General features: G+C 46.6%; 1 protein-coding gene and 2 long non-coding RNA genes across 7 annotated transcripts in view; 1 reads left to right on the forward strand and 2 right to left on the reverse strand.

Annotated features, from left to right (window-relative positions):
- Positions 1-1,717: 1,717 nt before the first annotated feature.
- On the reverse strand, positions 1,718-10,478 carry LOC310664296. The gene is made up of 3 exons (XR_014504875.1): positions 10,369-10,478; positions 4,316-4,503; positions 1,718-3,155 (listed from the first exon to the last, which is right to left on the reverse strand). It is a non-coding gene; the product is annotated as an uncharacterized lncRNA (long non-coding RNA).
- LOC310664297 lies at positions 4,773-6,712 on the reverse strand. Its single transcript, XR_014504876.1, has 2 exons — positions 5,948-6,712; positions 4,773-5,915 (listed from the first exon to the last, which is right to left on the reverse strand). It is a non-coding gene; the product is annotated as an uncharacterized lncRNA (long non-coding RNA).
- Positions 10,479-10,983: 505 nt separating the features above from the next.
- FRMD5 (FERM domain containing 5) overlaps positions 10,984-19,138 on the forward strand; it is a 133,543-nt gene continuing 125,388 nt past the window's right edge. For 4 of the 5 annotated variants that reach the window (XM_083412047.1, XM_083412049.1, XM_083412048.1 and 1 more), the window contains exon 1: positions 10,984-11,376. In XM_083412047.1, the coding sequence (XP_083268173.1) occupies positions 11,275-11,376 (102 nt within the window). In that variant the 5' untranslated portion in view covers positions 10,984-11,274. The remainder of the gene's footprint in view (positions 11,377-19,138) is intronic. The other variant, XM_083412052.1, reaches the window with a different exon arrangement.

Genomic DNA, 19,138 nt, shown 5'->3' on the forward strand with positions numbered 1-19,138 from the left:
GCGGCCCAGAGTACCGCCGCGGCGGACCCCCGAGGCCTGTCTGGAAGCGGGTTCCCACAGCGCCGCGAGGTGGGGGACAGGGAACCGGCGGCGGCGGCGGCGGGACTTGGGTTCCCCTCCCTTCGGCAAACCCATTTTGTCCTTCTGGGTTTCTTTGAGTTTCTTAATTGAGCGGGGAAGAGTCAGTTGAGGGGTGCGGGGCGGGGGAATGAAGGGCTGTGTGGACGAGCCCTGGGCGGGCTTGGTCGAGCTACAGAGGAGCCTCACTGCTGATAATGGGGCAAAGAGAGCGAGGTGGCGGGAGTCGGAGGCACTGCAGTCCCCGGTTCAGAAATGGAGCTGCCGTCCCTATCCAGATGCGCCAGGTGCCTCCCAGCCAGATACAGGGCTACAGGGAAGAGAGATGTCCTAGTTTAAAACTAGGGCATGAAAAGATCAGAAAAATCCTCAGTCGCTTGCCTTTTCTCTTGCATTGTGCACTCATTGCTGGTGCTTTTTTTTAAATAACAAAAAACAATTTTTATTAAAGATTTTCCTCGTTTACAAAAGCACATGCATTGTCTCTTTCTTCAGTTTGTGTTTTCTACAGATCAGTTACATTTGCCCTGAGACATTGGTCCTGAGACTTAGCGTATGCATGGGGTTTTTGTGTCAGCTCTCACTTGGGTAGGTTCTCTTTCTATACGTTTCCTTGGTGGTGAGACAGGTTGGGGTGGGCTTGGGTGTGGTTGATTGTCTTTGGTTGGCTGCAGTTTGATTTGTTTGTGCGACTGTGAGGGGGTTGTTGGGTTACGTTAATCATATTGAAGTGTTCTAGTTACAGGTAGGTAGCCGTGTTGGTCTGCCGTAGTCGAAACAAAATTAAAAAATTCCTTCCAGTAGCACCTTATCTGAAGTGTGCATGCACACAAAAGCTCATACCAATAACAAACTTAGTTGGTCTCTAAGGTGCTACTTAAAGGAATTTTCATATTGAATTGTGTGATGTCGGTGGGTTCATGTTGTCTTGTTGGGCCGTGTATGTGATAAAGGGGAGCCATACCAGAGTGAAGACGTCCTCTTCTATTTGTCCCCGTATCAGTTACAGTCTATTGGTTAGCTTTTCTAGTAATGCTGTTTCCCATACTACTTGATACCAGTGTTCCATGTTTATTTCTGACAGGTCCCTCCAGTGTCTGGCTATGATGTTTCTGGATGCTGAGAGTAGATGGATTATAAGCTCTTTATAGTGTGTTCAGTAGGGCCAGTTCTGGGCTGACTTCTAGTACCTGTTTAGTTATTTTGCTTATTTCTTGTACGATTGCTGTCCAGAAGAGTTGGGTTTGGGGGCATTCCCACCAGATGTGGATACACCTCTGGGATATTTGAGGAGCCTGCCTGGTGTTTTTATATACTATAAGACGCACCTAGTTTTTGGAGGAGGAAAACAAGAAAAAATAATATTCTGAATCTTGGAAGCCAGAATAGCAAGAGGGATCGCTGCACAACTATCCCTCTTGATGTTCTGGTTTCTGGGATAGCAGCGCAGCCTGTATTCGCTCCGTAACACACACATACATTTCCCCTTACTTTTTGGGAGGGAAAAAGTGAGTCTTATAGAGCAAAAAATACGGTAAGTAGAATGTGTGCTTTTATTTAGAATGCATCCCTAGGTTATTTGTGGGGCATAGGAATTTGTTCATATTTTTTTTTTAATATATAGTCTGGGGGATGGTGGACCAGTCCATGGCTGAAAAAGTTTGCTGAGCCTTAAGGTAGATGGACCACTGGTCTGACTTCGCAAAAGTCAGCTCCCTGGGTCCCTATCTTCTTTCACATTTCGAAAACACCATTGTTGAAGGCTTGTTCTGTGTTTGTCTCCATGTGGCTTGGGCACCATCTGCTGGGCAAGGAAAGGGAGTGAGGAAGCAGGCCCCATGTGATGCCATCCTTGATGACAGCTTCAACCACTCTGAAGTGAATCTTTATATGGATCTAGGAATAACGGATTATGGGCAGGGACACTTAAACTAATTCCCAAATGACTTCAGTTTCCAGTTGGCAACACTTCCTGGACATGATAAACATAAAGGTCTGTACAGTGCTGTGGCATGTCCTTAACTTTGCCAGAAGTTCCTGGCTCTGCTTAAATACCTTCAGCAAAGGAGAGCCCACACTTCCTGAGGCAAACAGCTTGTATCATTAGGGACTGTCTCCCCATGTTTCCCCCAAATCAGCTTCCCTGCAATTTCCAGCTTTTAGTCCTGCCTTCTGGACAAAAGAAAAAAAGTATGCATGACCGAGTCTCCATCCCAGTGTTGTTTAAAGCAATTAAAATGTTTGTCCTAAAGTCTGCTTAGTCATTTCCATTTGACTTTTGTCAAAAATTGTGGCAGTGTGTGCTAAATTATGTAGAAGATGTTTGTGTGTAGCTTTGATTGGATGCCTTCTAATTTTGACAAGTACTAAACCAATGTACCCCATTTTCTTCTCCAAGCTATTCATCCTTCTTGATTTTGTGCCTCCCCCGCTTCTATCAGCAGTCCAGTAATATTAATTTATTTATATCCCACCTTTCCCCCAAATCAGGACTCAAGAAGACTTACACAAATGAAAACAACATAGATAAAATACTGAAGGCTAAAACCGTATAAAAGATAATAATTTAAAAGTAATTAAACTGTTATAGAATTAAACAATATACAAACAGATCTATTAAAACACAAATAGTAAAAACAGCACAGTGCTATTTAAATGCCCATTTCTTGAAAAAAAACTCAGGCTGCAAAAACCTATTGCAATAAAAGAGTCTTCAACAGCTGGCGGAAGGGTCTATTCTACCACAAGTTATCACTGGCTAATCTCTATTTGTGGTTGCCACAAATTCCCTTTCCCCTATATCTTCTGGCAAGTACAGAGGGCTTTGGAGGAAGCGGTTCTGTTACCTCTCCCCCCGCTGCCCCTGCTGTGGCCTGTACTAGGACTGGGCGATATCTGGTTTTCAACATCACAATATACTGCCAGCTAAATATAATATATCTGTGGTGGTAGAGGGTCTTGCTGGGCCTGCGGGGGGGGGGGGGGCAAACCATACCTCCCTGCAGCGGCGGAGGCTGCACCCTGCTTCCCCATGGCAGCAGAGGGTCTTGACGAGGCTCCCTGCAGCGGTGGAGGGCCTAAAATGTAAGGAAGTGGTAGATTCAATTAAAATATTAAATAAACGTCCATATATTATATTTAATATATTTTAAACTAATTTATGAGTAGTTTAAGTGATTTACTAGTCAAGTTGCATCTGCTTCCCCACTCAGAGGTCTAAGTGGAATCTGTGCATGCATAAGCCCCACTGAGTTCAAAAACATCTACTTTCCTGAGAGTAAACCCCAATGAATTCAGTAGGGTTTGCTTGTGAGTAGACATACATTTGCTTTCACCGCTTACTGAAAAACACCCTCCCCATCATTCTTGCACAGTACCTAACCTCCCATTTCAGCATAATGCAGCCAGCTAAATCATCTCCCATCCATTCGCCCCCACCCCCACAGAAGGGCCCCCCCAAAAGCCCTCATCCCACCAATATCTCCATTTTTATCAAAAGGAGGGGGGGGGCAAGCAAGCAAGCAAAAAAGATAGTCTCTTTTAAATTAAAAAAACACCATTTATAATATGGAGGAAAGCTATTTAGGGGAAACCAACAACATAAACACCACCAGAAAATAAAAATGAAAACTCTTCCCCCTCTTTTTTTTCCACTGGTGAGGGAAGAAATACTGCTTTCTAGTTCTTTGTTTACTTTGCCTCTTTGATTGTCTAGCATGGGGGGCGTCTCTTCTGTATTGTTAACAGGCTCTGCATAAATACTCTGCTTCAGAGTATCTGACAAAGTGTCAGATTCACAAAGTGTGTATTACACAGGAAAGCTCATATCTTGAAAGCATATTATCTGTAAAGTATCTGTTCAGCTGAGCTACTCCCGGGTAAGTTTCCACCTTTTGTTCACCAGTATATCGCCTTGTTGAAACACTTATCACAATGTTATTTCACTTCAACGATGTGGTGATTTATTGCACAGCCCTAGCCTGTACAAGCCATGTTTCGGTGCTTCACCCCACTGCCCCAATTTCATTACTGCATTTTTATTTTGCTATCTACTACTCCTTGCAGCAGTCACCTTCAACATGGCTGACATGTTATTGTCACGGTTCAGCCCTGCACAGACATCAAACCTGAAGTCTCAGAGGAGCAAAGAGAGTACCCCTCTTCCAGCTGTAATAAAAAATGTAAGGTCTTATATATATATAATAAATGTTCATAAATGTACCAGCCAAGCACGTACATAGATATGTGGACCACACGTCTGGAGCAGCACAGGAAGACAGTCCTGGACCTTTTTGATTCCCAAACTGACCAAATGTTTTCTCTGCAAGGAGTGAGGGGCTGAGGGAACCTTCCCATTGTCTCAGGAATTGGGTAATCACCATCTCAAAGGAATGGCCAGACTACCAGGAAAGGTAATGAGATAACCTGGCAGACAGGAAAAACAACAACAATCAAATTCCTGTTGTAGACCACCGTTTCTGTGATGTAGGTATGATGTTTGTGGGGGGTGGTCTTGGGTTACCCCCCTTCTGTGATGTATGTGTGATGTATGGAAGGGTGGTCTTGAGCTCCAGGGAAGGCAATTTAAAATGTCTATATAAAGGCAGACACACCTTTGTTCTGGGTCCTCCTTTCTCCTGCGTGTGAGGGGAGCACCCTGTTGCAACAGTTCAATAAACATCAGTCTTACTAGCTGCTTTGCTTCTCAATATTCTCTGGTTGGCCTCTGTTATTTTCTCCTACCGATGGAGAACCTACAAAGGACTCTATAAGGGCTCTTGTGTCCCCCATAAGGGAATAAGGGCAGATTTTGTTTACAACACAGCAGATCACTGGATCCAGATACCCCTGCCCCACACCAGTTGCCTGGGTTCCCACCAACCTCACAGGATTCCCCCCCTTCACAAACATCTTTTTCTTTCTTTTTTATTGAATTTGTATCCCACCAGAGGTCATCGCCTTCATCCCTTATTAGTTTCAGTTTGTGGTTCAGTCTACATGCCCAGTAAGAAAAAACTTCCAAACTGAGACAGACTGTAGATGGTGATGGTGATGATGATTATTATTATTTGGGGTGGCTATTCTAATAACTTAATCTTTTAATTGATTTTTTGTATAGACACTGAACTATATCCTTGCTCTGGGATTGCATTTGCTTCCCTGGCTGCCTGGTTAACCTGGTCTAACTGTCCCAAGCCATGACCATATTAGCTGAGGCAGTTTGACATCTGAGAACAATGCAGATTCAGGTCTGTTTGAAAGGTTTATTCTTATACTGCCAGTCAGCAAGATTCAGCAGTCCACTCCTGTCCTTTCATTTCTGTCTGAATCTTGCCTGACACTCGGGGCATTTGCATTGCTCTTCTCCTCTTATGCAGTGGCTCACTCATGTTGTTTATAGTTCAAGACAGTGAAAATAAACAAGTTAAGTTTCAGGTCACTTCCTGAGTTTTGCTTTTGTAAGACATCATCTTTAATAACTGTGTCTGTGTGTGTGTATTTCTTTTTGGCTGCTGTATATTAGCCATGATTCTAAATCTACTGAGTTAATGCCCCTGTCATTAGGTAAAATTTAGCAAAGCAAAAGAAAAGGCACTTACATTCTTTTAAATCCCAGTAGCTCAAAATATAACCTTATTATCAGACAAGAGATCAGTAGCTGTTTCTTTTTCAGATTTGAAGAAAGAGGAAATAAATGCTTGTAACTAGTAGATCATGAGGACGGTATGAAAAACTGTGCATCCAATGGTATAATTGGTCCTCATGGGTCTATGGAGCAGCATATAATACTTGGAAGATGGAAAGAACAGAATGAGAGTCTGTAAGACTTCAGGAGGCTTCCTGACTCAAAGGAGTAGAACCTCACCACAGACTCGAGTGAAAACCAAAATGACAGAGCCAGGCTGTTCTGCTGCAGGTAAATGGAAAAGAGTGAAAAATCTGCACTTTCCTTGCTAAATGCAATATACAAAGAACAGCAGTCCATTTTCAGTGAGACATGTAAAGCCATTCAGATTTTTCTACACACTGCCCGTAACTGGCAGAAGCAGAAAGAAACTCAAACTTATCAAAAATTGCAGGTGTTCTTAAGAATGCTTATGCTACTGTCTTACCTAAGCTGGCCAGTTTTTATTAAAGCAGATGCAGGTGGTTGGGAGACGCATTAGGGTTTGTGTGCCTTGGGGTATGGAGTAAACTACTGAACAGCAAGCCAACCAAACAGTTGAAAATTTGGCCAGAATTACCAGTCTTTTTATGAAGGTTTTATCATTTGAAACCTCAAACAGATGGCACATGAAAAGCCATGGTGGTGGTGCCCTGCTAATCCAATCATCGTATGGCATGCAGAGGACAGTTCCAAAGGGCTGTGTGAAAAGATGCAAAAAATTGAAGGGTGGGAATAATTATAAGCAAATGTGGGATTGCACTTCTCCAATACAGATTTATGGATTCCCCCCCCCCCCCCAAATTAGCTTTTAATTAAATAGTTGCATTGTTTCATGTATTGACTTCCCACCCTCACCGCCATTGTGTTTTTATTCAAACTCTTCCAATGCATTATATATCAAATTCTTTTCTATTAACAACTTCCTTCTAATACTTTATCATTTTTCTTCCACTGTTCCTAAGGGATTACATTTCTCTTAATGAAAACAAAGAAGGAAGCTCATGATTACTGATAACACCAAGGTTGCAGGTTCGATCCCTGTATGGGACAGCTGCATATTCCTGCACTGCAGCGGATTGGACTAGATTATCCTCAGGGTGCTTTCCAACACTACAGTTCTATAATTGGTGGCAACATTAATGCCAAGTTGAAACATCTGGTTCAGGCTTGCATGAAATGCCAACAAATGGCACCTTTTGTTCAGACAGAAGTTTGTGCTTGTGACAAAATGGGACCACTGGATATAGTAGGCACTGCTTGAAGCAGCTACATCATCAGGTCCTCCCCAAAATGACTTGGCTGTATCCTATAGAACTGCCATCTTAAATCTTAGTCTTCTCATGTTTGTGCTTTGGTCCTCCAGGCTCCAAATGCACATATCCAGGAATGCAGATAGTGAAGAAAATGAGGATGGGCTTGCTTGCTTACTTGTTTCACCTTGGGAGTACAGAAAGCCCGAGTTCCTTTGCAGTGAGTGATGGATGCTGTCTTAGAAAAAGGCGCTTCTTCCTTGACCATATCAAGTTCTGGTAATACTTCAGCCCCCTCAAACGGTCTGCATCAAGTTATTTATAACCATGTTTTTATTGGAAAATTGCCATATACTGAGTAAAAACACTCAAGGCATCAAGGTATTGATTTTTTAGATGACATCAATATAAACAGCGCTGACTCTTCCTAGATTGTGTGTGAGGAAGTGTGAAGCGTTTTACGTGTAGCAGCAAATACACAGTTCCATTAAGTGTTTTTCTTACCAAGAAAGTATGAATGAGAGTGAGGAAAAGCAAAAGGAAGACTGCAGCAATTATTTACTTGGTTACCCCAAAGAACCAACCATACTCTTTTCAAGTCACACTCAAAACATGCCATCTTATTCTGAGATTCATGAGTGTCTGTCTGGTTGCTAATTGGTTGCGGGTGGAGAGACAACAAAGTGCTGCTAACAGAACTGATATGTTAACTTTTTACTGTAAGGCGTCAGTGTGGTGTAGTGGTTAGAGTGTCAGACTAGCACCTGGGAGAGCAGAGTTCAAATCCCTGAGAGTGACCGGGGGCCAGTCACTCTCTCAGCCTAACGCACCACATCGGGTTGTTGTGAAGTTAAGATGTAGAGAACTATGTCTGCCACTTTCAGCTTCTTGGTCGAAAGGTTGTATATAAATGTTGTAATAACTGTGGCATTTTTAAAAAGCCAGATTGGTAAAAGGCAGCTTTTTATTCACAGAATTTGAATAGTAGTCAAGGAAGTTTGAGACAGCATCTTGGAGCATTTCCCCAGCTCTTTCGGACAGGTTTCAAGTTTGGTGACAAAATTCAGTTGCTTAGTGTTCTGATAAGGATGCAACCTAGGCACCAATGAAATCCGTTTAGCTAATTGATATTTTGCCTTTTGAACCTATCAAAGTAAATCACTGTATCATGAAAAGTCATGGTAGGCCACTGCCGTGCCGCCCCCCGTCAAATTGCCTGCTTTGTTGATCTGATAAAGGAATGCAACAGGTAAAAGCATGAATGTGCATTCAGTGTGCATGGAGCCATGCTGTGCGTGAGCTGCTCGGAAGGCATCCATTCCAACTGGGTCTTCGAAATCAGACACTGGAAGATTCGAGCAGAGTTCAAAGCAAGGAATGCCAGGAGTAGTTTAGCTGAAATGCAAATTAAATCCAGTGCTTGTCAAATGCTGTGATGTTGCCACACAGTGGATGGGGGAGAAGGCCAGCCTTGGTGCTGTGACTAGCCTCAAGCTATGACTGAATTTGCTTACTCGACCACTGAGGGACTCTCTTGCTTCATACAGAACAAAAATGTTTAGCTGGGCTTCTAGATCCAACTCTATGAACACACACCACTATAGAAAACACAGTATACTTGACACAAATAAGAGATGAATGCTCTTGCGTAATAAAGCATCGGTTTCCATTCTGCCCCATGTCTTTCGCATGAAGTGCTGTTTCCATTCCACTGCAGTTTAGCTTCCAATGAAAACTACGTTATCTGTCTTGACCGACTGTGGCAAAATTCTGTGTAATTAATTACAATTAAGTCATTCCACATCATTTAAATGCAAATGGAATGCAGTGCAAATGGGTGTAGTAGGTACTATTTGTGAACTGAAAACAACAGTGAATACTGATTGTATTGACTGGATTGATTTCCATTCCAGACATGGGACGAAAAAACAGACACAGTTAATTTCTGTCCTTTTCTGCTGAAATTCTCCAACAATCCGACTCTTCAGATGTTTGTGCTTGTGCTTGTCCCAGGAACAAAACCGATGTTCCTGTGTGTGCATGTACATGGCTAGCCAATGATCAGGATGGCTGCTTCAGAGTACTAGAATCAAGAGACAAGCCCTTTTGGCAGGAAATCTTGAATCTTATCAGTGATATAATTAGATCTAATATAGCTTTAGACCCAAAGTAAATGTTCCTTGGTAGCCTAAAAGGTATCATTTGGAAGACAGATTTAAGAACTCGCTTTCACATTAATTCCAGCAAAGTTGGTGATAGCAATTAATCAGATACAATGTAACAGTACATGAAAATCTGAAATATGCTTTTTACAAACTTAAATGTACACTGCTGTCAGAGGAGGATGAGCTGATGATAGATGTATCAAAAGATGGAGTTCATTTATAAACTACAGTATTGGAATTTGAAATTTCTAGATAATATCCAGCTGTACACTTTAACTCAATGTGACCTGAAGTGATAACTGGATGATTGTTCCTGTATTATTTAAAGTGTGATATTATCATTATAGGCAGAACTTTCTGATTATATGTAAGCAAGCCAAGGGGTCCCAAAACTGTGATTGACAAACTTTATTTAGGTGAACTATAGCATGTCTGCATTAAATATTCATATTGATTTTAATTGCATTTTAATTGCTGCTTTTATTTCATATATTGTACTTTATTGTATTACAATCAGATTTGTGTGATGTACCCTTAAACAAACAATATATTATGAACTCATGAAGCTGTCACCACTAAAAACACACCTGTATCAATATTTCTCAAGAGGACTCCATGCCCTTTCACAAGCAAGCTGCCAAACATTTAGGCATCCGTTATAATTGGGGATCCCCCTTTCAACATTAAAATTCAGGGCCTGATGCCATGTTCTAGCATGACTCATATATATATATATATATATATATATATGAGAGATCACTTTGAGCAGTTAAGAGCTGAAACTCTAGGTGAAGAGGAAGATTAGGCTGACAGCTCCAAATTCTTCTATTCGATGTATAAGTGATCCCACAGGTCCAAAACGAATTTACAAAACAACAGATCAGATACTCAGGAATGAATTTAAATTGGGAGAGTGCACCAGCCGGAAGATAATTCAGCCCCCAATTGGATGGTTTAGGAAACAGTCTGACTAGGCTTGGAACAACTTGGAGGCATTCCAGTTCAGCTCTGATGTACCAGTTCGGGAAAACCAAAGATCTGTTCCTCTCTGTTCACTCTTATGGGAATTAAATAAAAAACAACGGCTATTACTCCCCCTTCGCTTTTGACGGAATTGTTTGAAATTTACAGACGGGCGTTGGGGGCTCGGGTTCGAGCCGTCGCTTCTCCCCATCACAGCAGGCCTGTCTGGTTAATTTTCACTCACCCGCTTTTGAAGGTTTGTGGCCTTATGGCTAAAACGCAGAGAGGCTTTGCTGTCGCTGGCCAGAAGCATGTCCCATCTTTAACTGGCCCTGAATCCTCGAGATGCCCGTCTCCCCCGCCACCCCTTGGGTTGTTCTCCCTTGGAGGTTGCCTCCCCCGCCCCCGTTCCTCTAAGCATATGCCTGCCTTTTCTACCCCGCCCCCTCCTTTGTACCGGGGCACGTGGAGGGTCGAGGCCAACGGCAGCAAGAGGCGAGCTCTCGGCAGTGCCCTGGAGAAGCGCTCTGCCTCGCAGGAAAGCTACCGGCCTGGCCCCCCCAGCAGTAAAAACCCGGGACTCTCCCGGCCTGCAGTCTTCTCGGGGGGGGGCGGGGGTCCTGCTGCTGCTGCTGCACTGGAGCGCTTGTAGACACCGCCGTCGCCGCCGCTGCTGCTGCAATAACTGCGGGTGCTGCGCGCCCCGGTCACCCGCAGCAGCAGCAGCAGCAGCAACTGCAAACGCAGCGCCGGCGGTGGGCGCGAGGAGGAGTCGTCCAAGAGCGACCCTCCCAGGCGGCGCCCTATTGGTCGGCGCCGAAGCCCGTCAGTCGCGTTGCGGCGCTGGGATTGGTCTTTGCCGCGGTCGACGGCCGCCCTGGCGCAACCTTCCCGCCTCTCCCTCGCTGCGCCCGACGCCGCTGCACCGCTCCAGCCTCACGCCCGCCTCCTCCCGGCCGGGCTTTGTGCGGACGGAACGCGAGGAGGAGGAGGCGAGGAGGAGGAGGAGGCGGCGGCAGAAGCAGCGGCGGCGGCGGCCAAAGGCAGGCGCCCACCATGTGAGAGGCCCGCTCGCCGGCCCGCCGGAGCCGCGCCGCCTCCCCGCAGCAGCTCCTCCTCCTCCTGGTGGCCGGGCTGCCGGCAGGCAAAGATGCTCAGCCGGCTGATGAGCGGCAGCAGCAGGAGCCTGGAGCGCGACTACAGCTGCACCGTCCGCCTCCTGGACGACAGCGAGTACTCCTGCACCATCCAGGTGCGTCCCAGCGCCGGGAGACCGACCGACCTACCGAGTGGGGGGTGGGGGGGAGGATAGCATCGCCGCCGCCGCCGCCGCCGCCTTTCCTGGCACCCGCCCCCCGACGAGCCCGCTCGCCTCCTGCCCCAGCCGTCGGGGAGGCCACGGGGATCCCCATCCGTTCTTCCGCCCGCCTTGCCCAGCTCGCCGGAGGGCAGAGCGGCGCAACTTCCCCGCTGGCAGCGCTAACTTTGCAGCCGGCGGCGGCGGCGGCGCAGAACAAAGCGGAGGCGAGACCTGTAGCTCTCCTGCCGCCGCCGCCGCCATCCAGGCGAAGGAGCCGCGCGCTCCCTGCCTCGCTTTCTCTCTCTCTCTTGGGGCGCCCTCCGGGCTGGCGTTGCACCAAAAGGGGGGCGGGGAGAGAATTCCGCCTCGGCTGCAAAGCTCCGTGCCTTTTTGGCTAAAAGGGGGTGGGGGGAGGGGGTGGCTCCCCCACCCGTCGGTGTTCCGCCCCGAAGGGTGAGAAAGGGAGACCTAGCAGACCCGGGGTGGTGGAGGAAGGGCAGAGCGCCCGAGAGAAGAGGGGCGCCCATAGGTGCCTGGAGAGCACAGACCTCTTGGGGGCTTCTGCTTAGCCTGGGACCGGCGAAAATCTTGGCAAGAGGGAAGCGACCTCTTTTGTCTCCAGAGAGCGGGGCATGGAGCACCCTCTCTCCCTTTGGGGGCCCCTCCTGGCTTCCAGCAGGGCGGGCTCCTTAATTGGGTGCAGCAAAGAGCCTGAAAACACCCCAGGCTGGCTAGCTCCCGAGAGTGGCAGATCTTCTTAGGAGAGATAACGACGTGCCCACAATTATTTCGCCTTTAAGGGGTTGGATGCATCTTCTTTTTCTTTAATGGGGATGCTCGCTGAACTCTTTCTGTTTGCATTGCCATCATCTTGGGGAGAGGGGAGGAGGGCCAGATCATTAAGACTTACGGGCAGCAGTCGAGAGGCTGAGGGCCCCCCCTAGCCCAGGGTGGGCTCAGTAGTTCCTCTCCATTATATGGAGGCATTAAATCTCATGGGTGCCCTTTCTCAGACTCCCCTGGACCCACTGTTTATTCTAGAACCCAGGGGTTAGGCTATAATTCTCACTGACACCTACTTTACTTTGTAGGCTTTTGTTGATCTAGGCAGAGCTTTCCCCATGATCCCCCCCTCCCACAATCCTTGAGGACTAGACACTTTTTCAGTTTTCACTTGAAGCAAATGGTGCAGTTCTCATGTTGTGCTTGAGCAGTAATGGAATAACATTGTTCTAGGTAGGAGATCTGGAGAGAGGGGGAGATATTGAAGCACCTGCTCAGGTGATCTGTAAAGGTAATCGGGCACATTCTCTTCAAGGTCACTGGAGGAACGACACCCATGCCAGAGAAAGTCTCTCTTTACACGCTCTGTTCTGTTCTTTCCTCTCCCGCTTTTTTTTTACATGTTGCATCGTCAGCGTGTGTCTGTTTTACCCTTAAGGATGTGCATTAATTTTTCTTAGGTGGCAATTCTCTTTCCACATTGTCTGTTGTGAGCACAAAGGCCTGGATGTGGCTTAATCACAGCACCCTCAGTGATCCACTGAGCAGAAGGGGGGGTGCGCCCCTTGTGTGTTTCCAAAAGCTGATGTACCATTTCAAGTGAGAGCCCAGGTGGACTGAAGGCAGCTTCATCCTTGGACTCTTCTGAACGAATGTGGGTCTTGCCAAGCTCGTAGTAGCAGCAGCTGCTGCTACTGCTGCAATGTGTGAGCAGGAGCGAAGGCTGGCAAGGTTTGGGGCTGAATGTGTAATTCATGCATCACTCCAGCTGCCTCTAATAATGCAATCCACGTTGCCTTGGAAGTAAGACCTGCTATGTTCACAGGGGCTAATTCATAGGTAGGAGTGCACTGTAGCCTAATTTTCCTCTGGCTTTCTCTGTGCATTGGTAATGCCAAGTATTGCAAAACCCCCTAGGATGTGTATCTGTGTCTCGATATTGCATGTAGACATCTACAATACATTGTTGGCTTATTTGCTACAAGGAAGAGTTTGTGACACAATATTCTTGCCTGTAACCAGAGGGGGGTGGGCATTAACAGATGTCATTTGCCGAGGGAATATTCTTTGTTCTGTGGATCTTTTCTGCCACACTCTTCAGATGACAAACTGACTCCTTCTGTTTAACCCCAATTGACTTTTGTGTATGCTTAATCTGGGATAGAATGTCTATCAGGTAAATGAAGTGGATGAACAAGGTTGCAAGGTGGGGGCCACACGGCATATAATGTTTTGGTTTTGGCTTCTGGTGGGGAAAGAAAATTGAAGCCACCTTTTGCAGTGGATGGAGATTTCTACCTCTTGTGCTGCTGCATCCAGTGTGTGATCCAATTGCTTGGTTCTGGTGGTTCCGCTGCACTGAGGATAGAAATGATTAGCTGGTGTTCCTCTGGCCACCTGGGTGGCTGCAGTCACATCTGCGCCTGTCTGTTTGCGTGGATCAGGTGGAGAGAGTGAAAGATTGTGAACCCTGTTTTTCGCATGCTCGGTCTGAGCAAAAGCATTTGCAGGCTGTGAGAAATGGACATCTGTATGCACAGTGGTGATGGGTAATGTTTCACAATCGAGAGGAATTGCTGCCTGCTCGGTGTGCAGTCTTGCAAACCGAGAGTGAGTTCTGAAGGTCATTCCTTTGGAAAATGCCGAATCCACTTACTCGGGTTCAGGGATTTGGTTTCAAGAGCATTTTTTAAAAAAACCTTTTTGACTTTTTAAAAAAACCATTTTGACTTTTTAAAAATATGAATGCAGGTATATGCACTTTCTTGTCCCTCATACTGTTTCAATTAAGTCAGGCGAAGAACAATAGGTTTCCAAGACAGACGATATATTTGAACACTCACTGTTGGAGATTTAGTTGAAATGATTTGTATAAATGATCTGTCCATACTCATGGCTGTGCTGTGTTTGGATTGGGGTGGTGGATTCAAAAGATGGCAGAGCCCATCTGAAGTGCGTGTCCCTTTTTGTGCTGGGGAGCATTTGCCTCTGAGGGAGGGGTCCCGTCCCTCTTGTCAGAAAAACCCAGTAGCCTTCCATATAAGCGTGGATATGAATCCATCAGCACTTCTGGGGGGCTCCTGAAAAACTGGCAGCGGGACAGTTTTGGTTTGTGCCTGACCTGTGATGGAGAATAAATCCAGGTACCACATTAGATTATTTTTAGAGGGGTGGCTGTGCTGGTCTGTGTTGTAGCAAAAGCAGTGAAGAGTCTTGTTGCATCGTAAGGAACCTTTTGGGTGGGATGATTTCAGGCATAAATCCGTGCCGATGGCTGGTGATTCTTCAAAGGTGGGGGGCTCCAAGCCTCACCGCTTCCAAGTACCGCTCCCACCGTACCTCACTTCAACTCTACCCAAAGTTGAGGGGAGAGAGATGAGAATTGTAGAGTCCAATTTTGCAGCGGATGAATGGGTGAAATAATTCTATTGCTCCTGGATTCCTTCCCTGTTTACTGTGGCTGTGTTCACACCCTCATGGACTGGACACTCACTGCGTTTCTGGGGCCGGGCTTTTAACCCGTGTTCACATGACGTTATCCAAAATGCAGTTTTAGCTTCTTTCTGAAATCAGTGTCAAACTGATGGGACTGTCCCCTGCCTTATATCCCGAAGAGCTGCTGCCGGTCAGTGTAGCCAACACTGAGTTGGATGGACCAATGGGTCTGGCTTGGTATAAGGCAGCTTCCTGTGTGCTGCAAGAGCCCAAACCCTGAACCATGCTGCTACTGCTGCTCTGCTTTCGTTTAAGAATATGCTTATTTAAGAAAATATTCCTGCATTGCAGGGGGTTGGACTAGATGACCCTTGGGGTTGTTTCAAACTGCATAATTCTGTCTCCTCTCTTTTCAGATTAATTTCCCTTCTCAGCTGGATTTAATTTTAGATTGGATTTAATCCTAAGGAGTTAATTTTTGTCCTGGACCTTCCCAAAATAACCCCATTAATGAATTATCCCTGATTCATTTTTCCCTTTTCCAAAAGTGAATTTCTCTCATGTTCCCTACATTAATGACCTGCTCTCCTAATGCAAGAAAAATGAAAAATCCCCTTCTCTCATCCTGGCTGCCTTTGAATGCAACATGAACCACGGACACCTCTTTTCTTCCACCTTCCAGAGGCAGGACCCCGAGACCCCCAAGAGAGAGCTGTGGCATTGGAAGTGGATGGGCAGCAGCTGTCTCTCCATCAGCCTCTCACCAACCTGCCTCGCTGTGATGCTGACACTCTTGCATGGCAAATAACTGCAGATGTGCTGGGGCTCCCTCTGGAGGGGCTACTGCCTGGGAGCAGACCTCGCAGGCCCCACTCTGCCACTGCCAGTGCCGAATTGACTGTCCATCTCGTACAAGCACTGTAACTAAAATTCACTGTTTGTTCATTTAAGTCCCAAGCATTTTCACCGATAACGTTTGGAGGGGTTGCTTTTAAAAGACGACAGCAACAGGGACAGCGCACTAGGTCGCCCTGCGCATAGAGCTACAGGTTCTGTGCACACCACGCAGCTCTGAGCGCGGTTTGGTAGGCTGTGGGTAGGAGCTGAACCAATGGATTGCAAGAAAAGAGAAACGTTAGAACAGGCATAGGCAAACTCTGGCCCTCCAGATGTCTGGGACTACAATTCCCATCATCCCTAGCTAACAGGATCAGTGGTCGGGGATGATGGGGATTGTAGTCCCAAACATCTGGAGGGCCAGAGTTTGCCCATGCCTGCAAAGCAGAGATTGGATGGCCATCTGTCAGAGATTCTTTTGCTCTGGTTCCTGCATTGCAAGGGGTTGGAATAGGTGACCCTACAAGTCTGCAGTTCTATGATAAGCCCTTTTCAGGTGTTATGATGATGGTGGGTTAAGTAAAAGCACATGGTTGGAGGTCTGCGGGGGTAAGCATGCTCACTTGACCCTCTCATGCCGTTCTTATCACCCTCTGGCCAGCAGTCGAGCGAGTTGCCTTCTGAGCCCTGTCCATGTTTTAGACTGAGGAAGGCCTGTGGCTCCATGGCAGACCATCCGCTTTGCATGCTGAAGGTTCCAGGTTCAATCTCCGGTAGCATCTTCTGGTAAGACTGGGAGGTTTCCCCAGTATGAAACCCTGGAGAACTGCTGCCAGAGCTAGATGGACCCAAGGGTCTGACTCAGTGTAAGGCAGCCTTCTATGTCGTTTTCCTTGGTTTTCTGGAGTTCTAAAATGAGCAGGGGAATCCATGAGTTTGCATAACACACCATCGTATCGCCCGGAGGAGGCTGTTCACTCTGAAGTGCTCAGTTTATAGGAGAATTCAGTGGGGGATTACGGTCAACATTAGCAGGTTCTGGGCCTCTTTTCTATTACGCTTCTTGCTGGTGATGCTGATGACAGCCACTTCTATGCTCCAAAGACTCTCCTTTGATGGGAGGGGAGCCTTATGCCCCCAACCCCGGTCTTCTCTATCTTAAAAAAAAAAGCTTTCTCTGTTCCGCAACTCGCTCTCCCTTGAGTCGAGTTGGTGATACGATAAGGTTTCTTTCTGAGGAAGCCTCACCCCCCCCCATCTTCCTCCTTCACCTAGAGCAGTGGTTCTGAACCTGTGGGTCCCCAAATGTTATTGGACTACAACTCCCATCATCCCTGAGCTCCGACCTTACTAGCTAGAGGTGATGGGAGTTGTAGTTCAACAACATCTGGGGACCCACAGGTTGAGAAAGACTGACCTAGAGCATCTCTTGAGTAACAAGCCCCAGGAAACACATTTTTTTTCCAGGATGCCAGAGAGAGATTGTTGAGGTGGAGGGGGTCTAGGCTTCACAGGGGTTTAAGTCCAGATTGTGGGAATAGCTGAGCTTTCCGCTTTCCAACAGGGTCATCTGCTCTGGGGTGGGGCTCTGAGTGTTTCCTGGCACGAGGGGGAATGGCGAGGCACCAGCAGATTCCAGTGAGGCCCCTGAAGGCGAAGACCCCACCCAATTGGGTCAGTAACGCCCACTTTCACTGCAATTTTGGAACTCGCTGCCTGCTGATTTCAGGCAAATATCTTTGCTATACTCTTTTTTGGTGCCTGCTAAAAAGATTTTTGTTTAGGAAAGCCTATCCAGCGTCTTTTTTGATGGCTCAGTAAGGCCTGTCTTGAACTGTGAGTATCCAGAAGTAGCTCCATCTGCTCTTTGGGGGGGGTGTATGTGTCTGTCATTTAGACCAGTGTTTCCCAACCTTGGGCCTCCAGCTGTTTTCGAACTACAATTCCCATCACCCCTGACCACTGGTCTTGCTAGCTGAGGATTATGGGAGTTGTAGTCCAAAAACAGCTGGAGGCCCAAGGTTGGGAAATGCTGATTTAGACCACCTTGAGCCTTGCTGTTCAGGGAAGTACTGACAAGTTGCAAGCAGATTTCTGCTACGCCCAGGAAGTCTGAGGTTCCACCTTGAAAAATCAGCGCCACAGCCACTACTGAGAAGGTGTTTTGATTATTGGAAAGCAAACCAAATATGTAACTAAGAACCAGTACCTGAGTTAGTTTCTTTTTCCTCTTCCCTCCCAACTTCCTTTCCTTTTGTGCCTTTTCTAAATTCTTAAGTCTGGAAGCAATGGTTGTGTTACTATTTAGCGTTGCATGCTGTTCTGAGAGTCTTTTTCAACAGAGGAGGGGCGGGGGAATGCATTAAATAAATAAATCATTAGGAGAATAACGGGTTCCCAGATTTGGAACCAGACTCAGAAAAAGAGCCTAGGTCATTCCTTTTCCCAATTTGGAGGGGAAATGTGTCCAAATGCAGTATTTAATCAGAAATGACAGGATTAATGTGGATTGTGGCTGACACCATGGGTACACCTCTTCCCAAACCAGCAATGGGAGTGCACTGGATGCAGAGTAAACAGGAGCATGTGCACGGCCGTGTTTAGACAGTAACGTAGCTCCGTTCTGAGCTCCGTTCTGAATTCAGTCAGGGTAAATTCACCTATGGCTAATTCTTTCTTTGCCTTGAGAATTAATACCTCTGAAGGTACACCTCTATCCTGTTTGCTATCCCTGGGAACACAGACAAGCTCCTCACTTAGCGCACTGGCCTATTTGTTACCTGCTGCTTATGCACATACATCGAACATGATCTTTCACATACCAGAAATTCGGCCTTCCGGTGCTATTGACTCTGGTGCTTAGAGTGGATGCTTTGAACACAGGCAATGTTCTCGATTCGTTGGGAATGTGTGTTCCATCACAGGGCATTTTGAGATACCATCTGCTGTTTCGTTCCCGATGCCAGACTCCCTGTGATTTTGGAACTGGCCTTCTGCTTACTGAAGGCAGCAGTGAGCTCGCTTGGGGTCTTTCATAAGGGATGAGAAGAATGGGCCAATTTCAGGCTATGCGAATGTAACTCTTTCCTGTGAAAGGCCGCCTTGGTGGTGGTAATGCTGGGGTGTTTTGTTGATGAGTTGTTCAAGATTTCAGATCCCTCAGTACCAGAGTCTGGTTTGCTGGTAGCTGCCTTTTGCCAAGTCCATCTGAGCCTTGTGTTGTCTGCACAGACTGGCTGCAGCACTACAGGGTTTTAGATGGGTGTGTGTGCATTTCCCAGCCTTAAGAGGAGCAGTGTTAGAAACTCAGATATATAAGCTAGGCTCCAAATGGTGTTAATTATAGACAAAGGCAGAAGTTTTTAAACTGTTGTCTTTTGCTTCCATTTGGGTGGCCTGTGGAAAGGTTGCAGCACAGTCAAACGTATCTGTGCTCAGC

Source organism: Podarcis tiliguerta (genome assembly GCF_965153285.1).
Source record: "Podarcis tiliguerta genome assembly, chromosome: 14".
Classification (NCBI taxonomy): domain Eukaryota; kingdom Metazoa; phylum Chordata; class Lepidosauria; order Squamata; family Lacertidae; genus Podarcis; species Podarcis tiliguerta.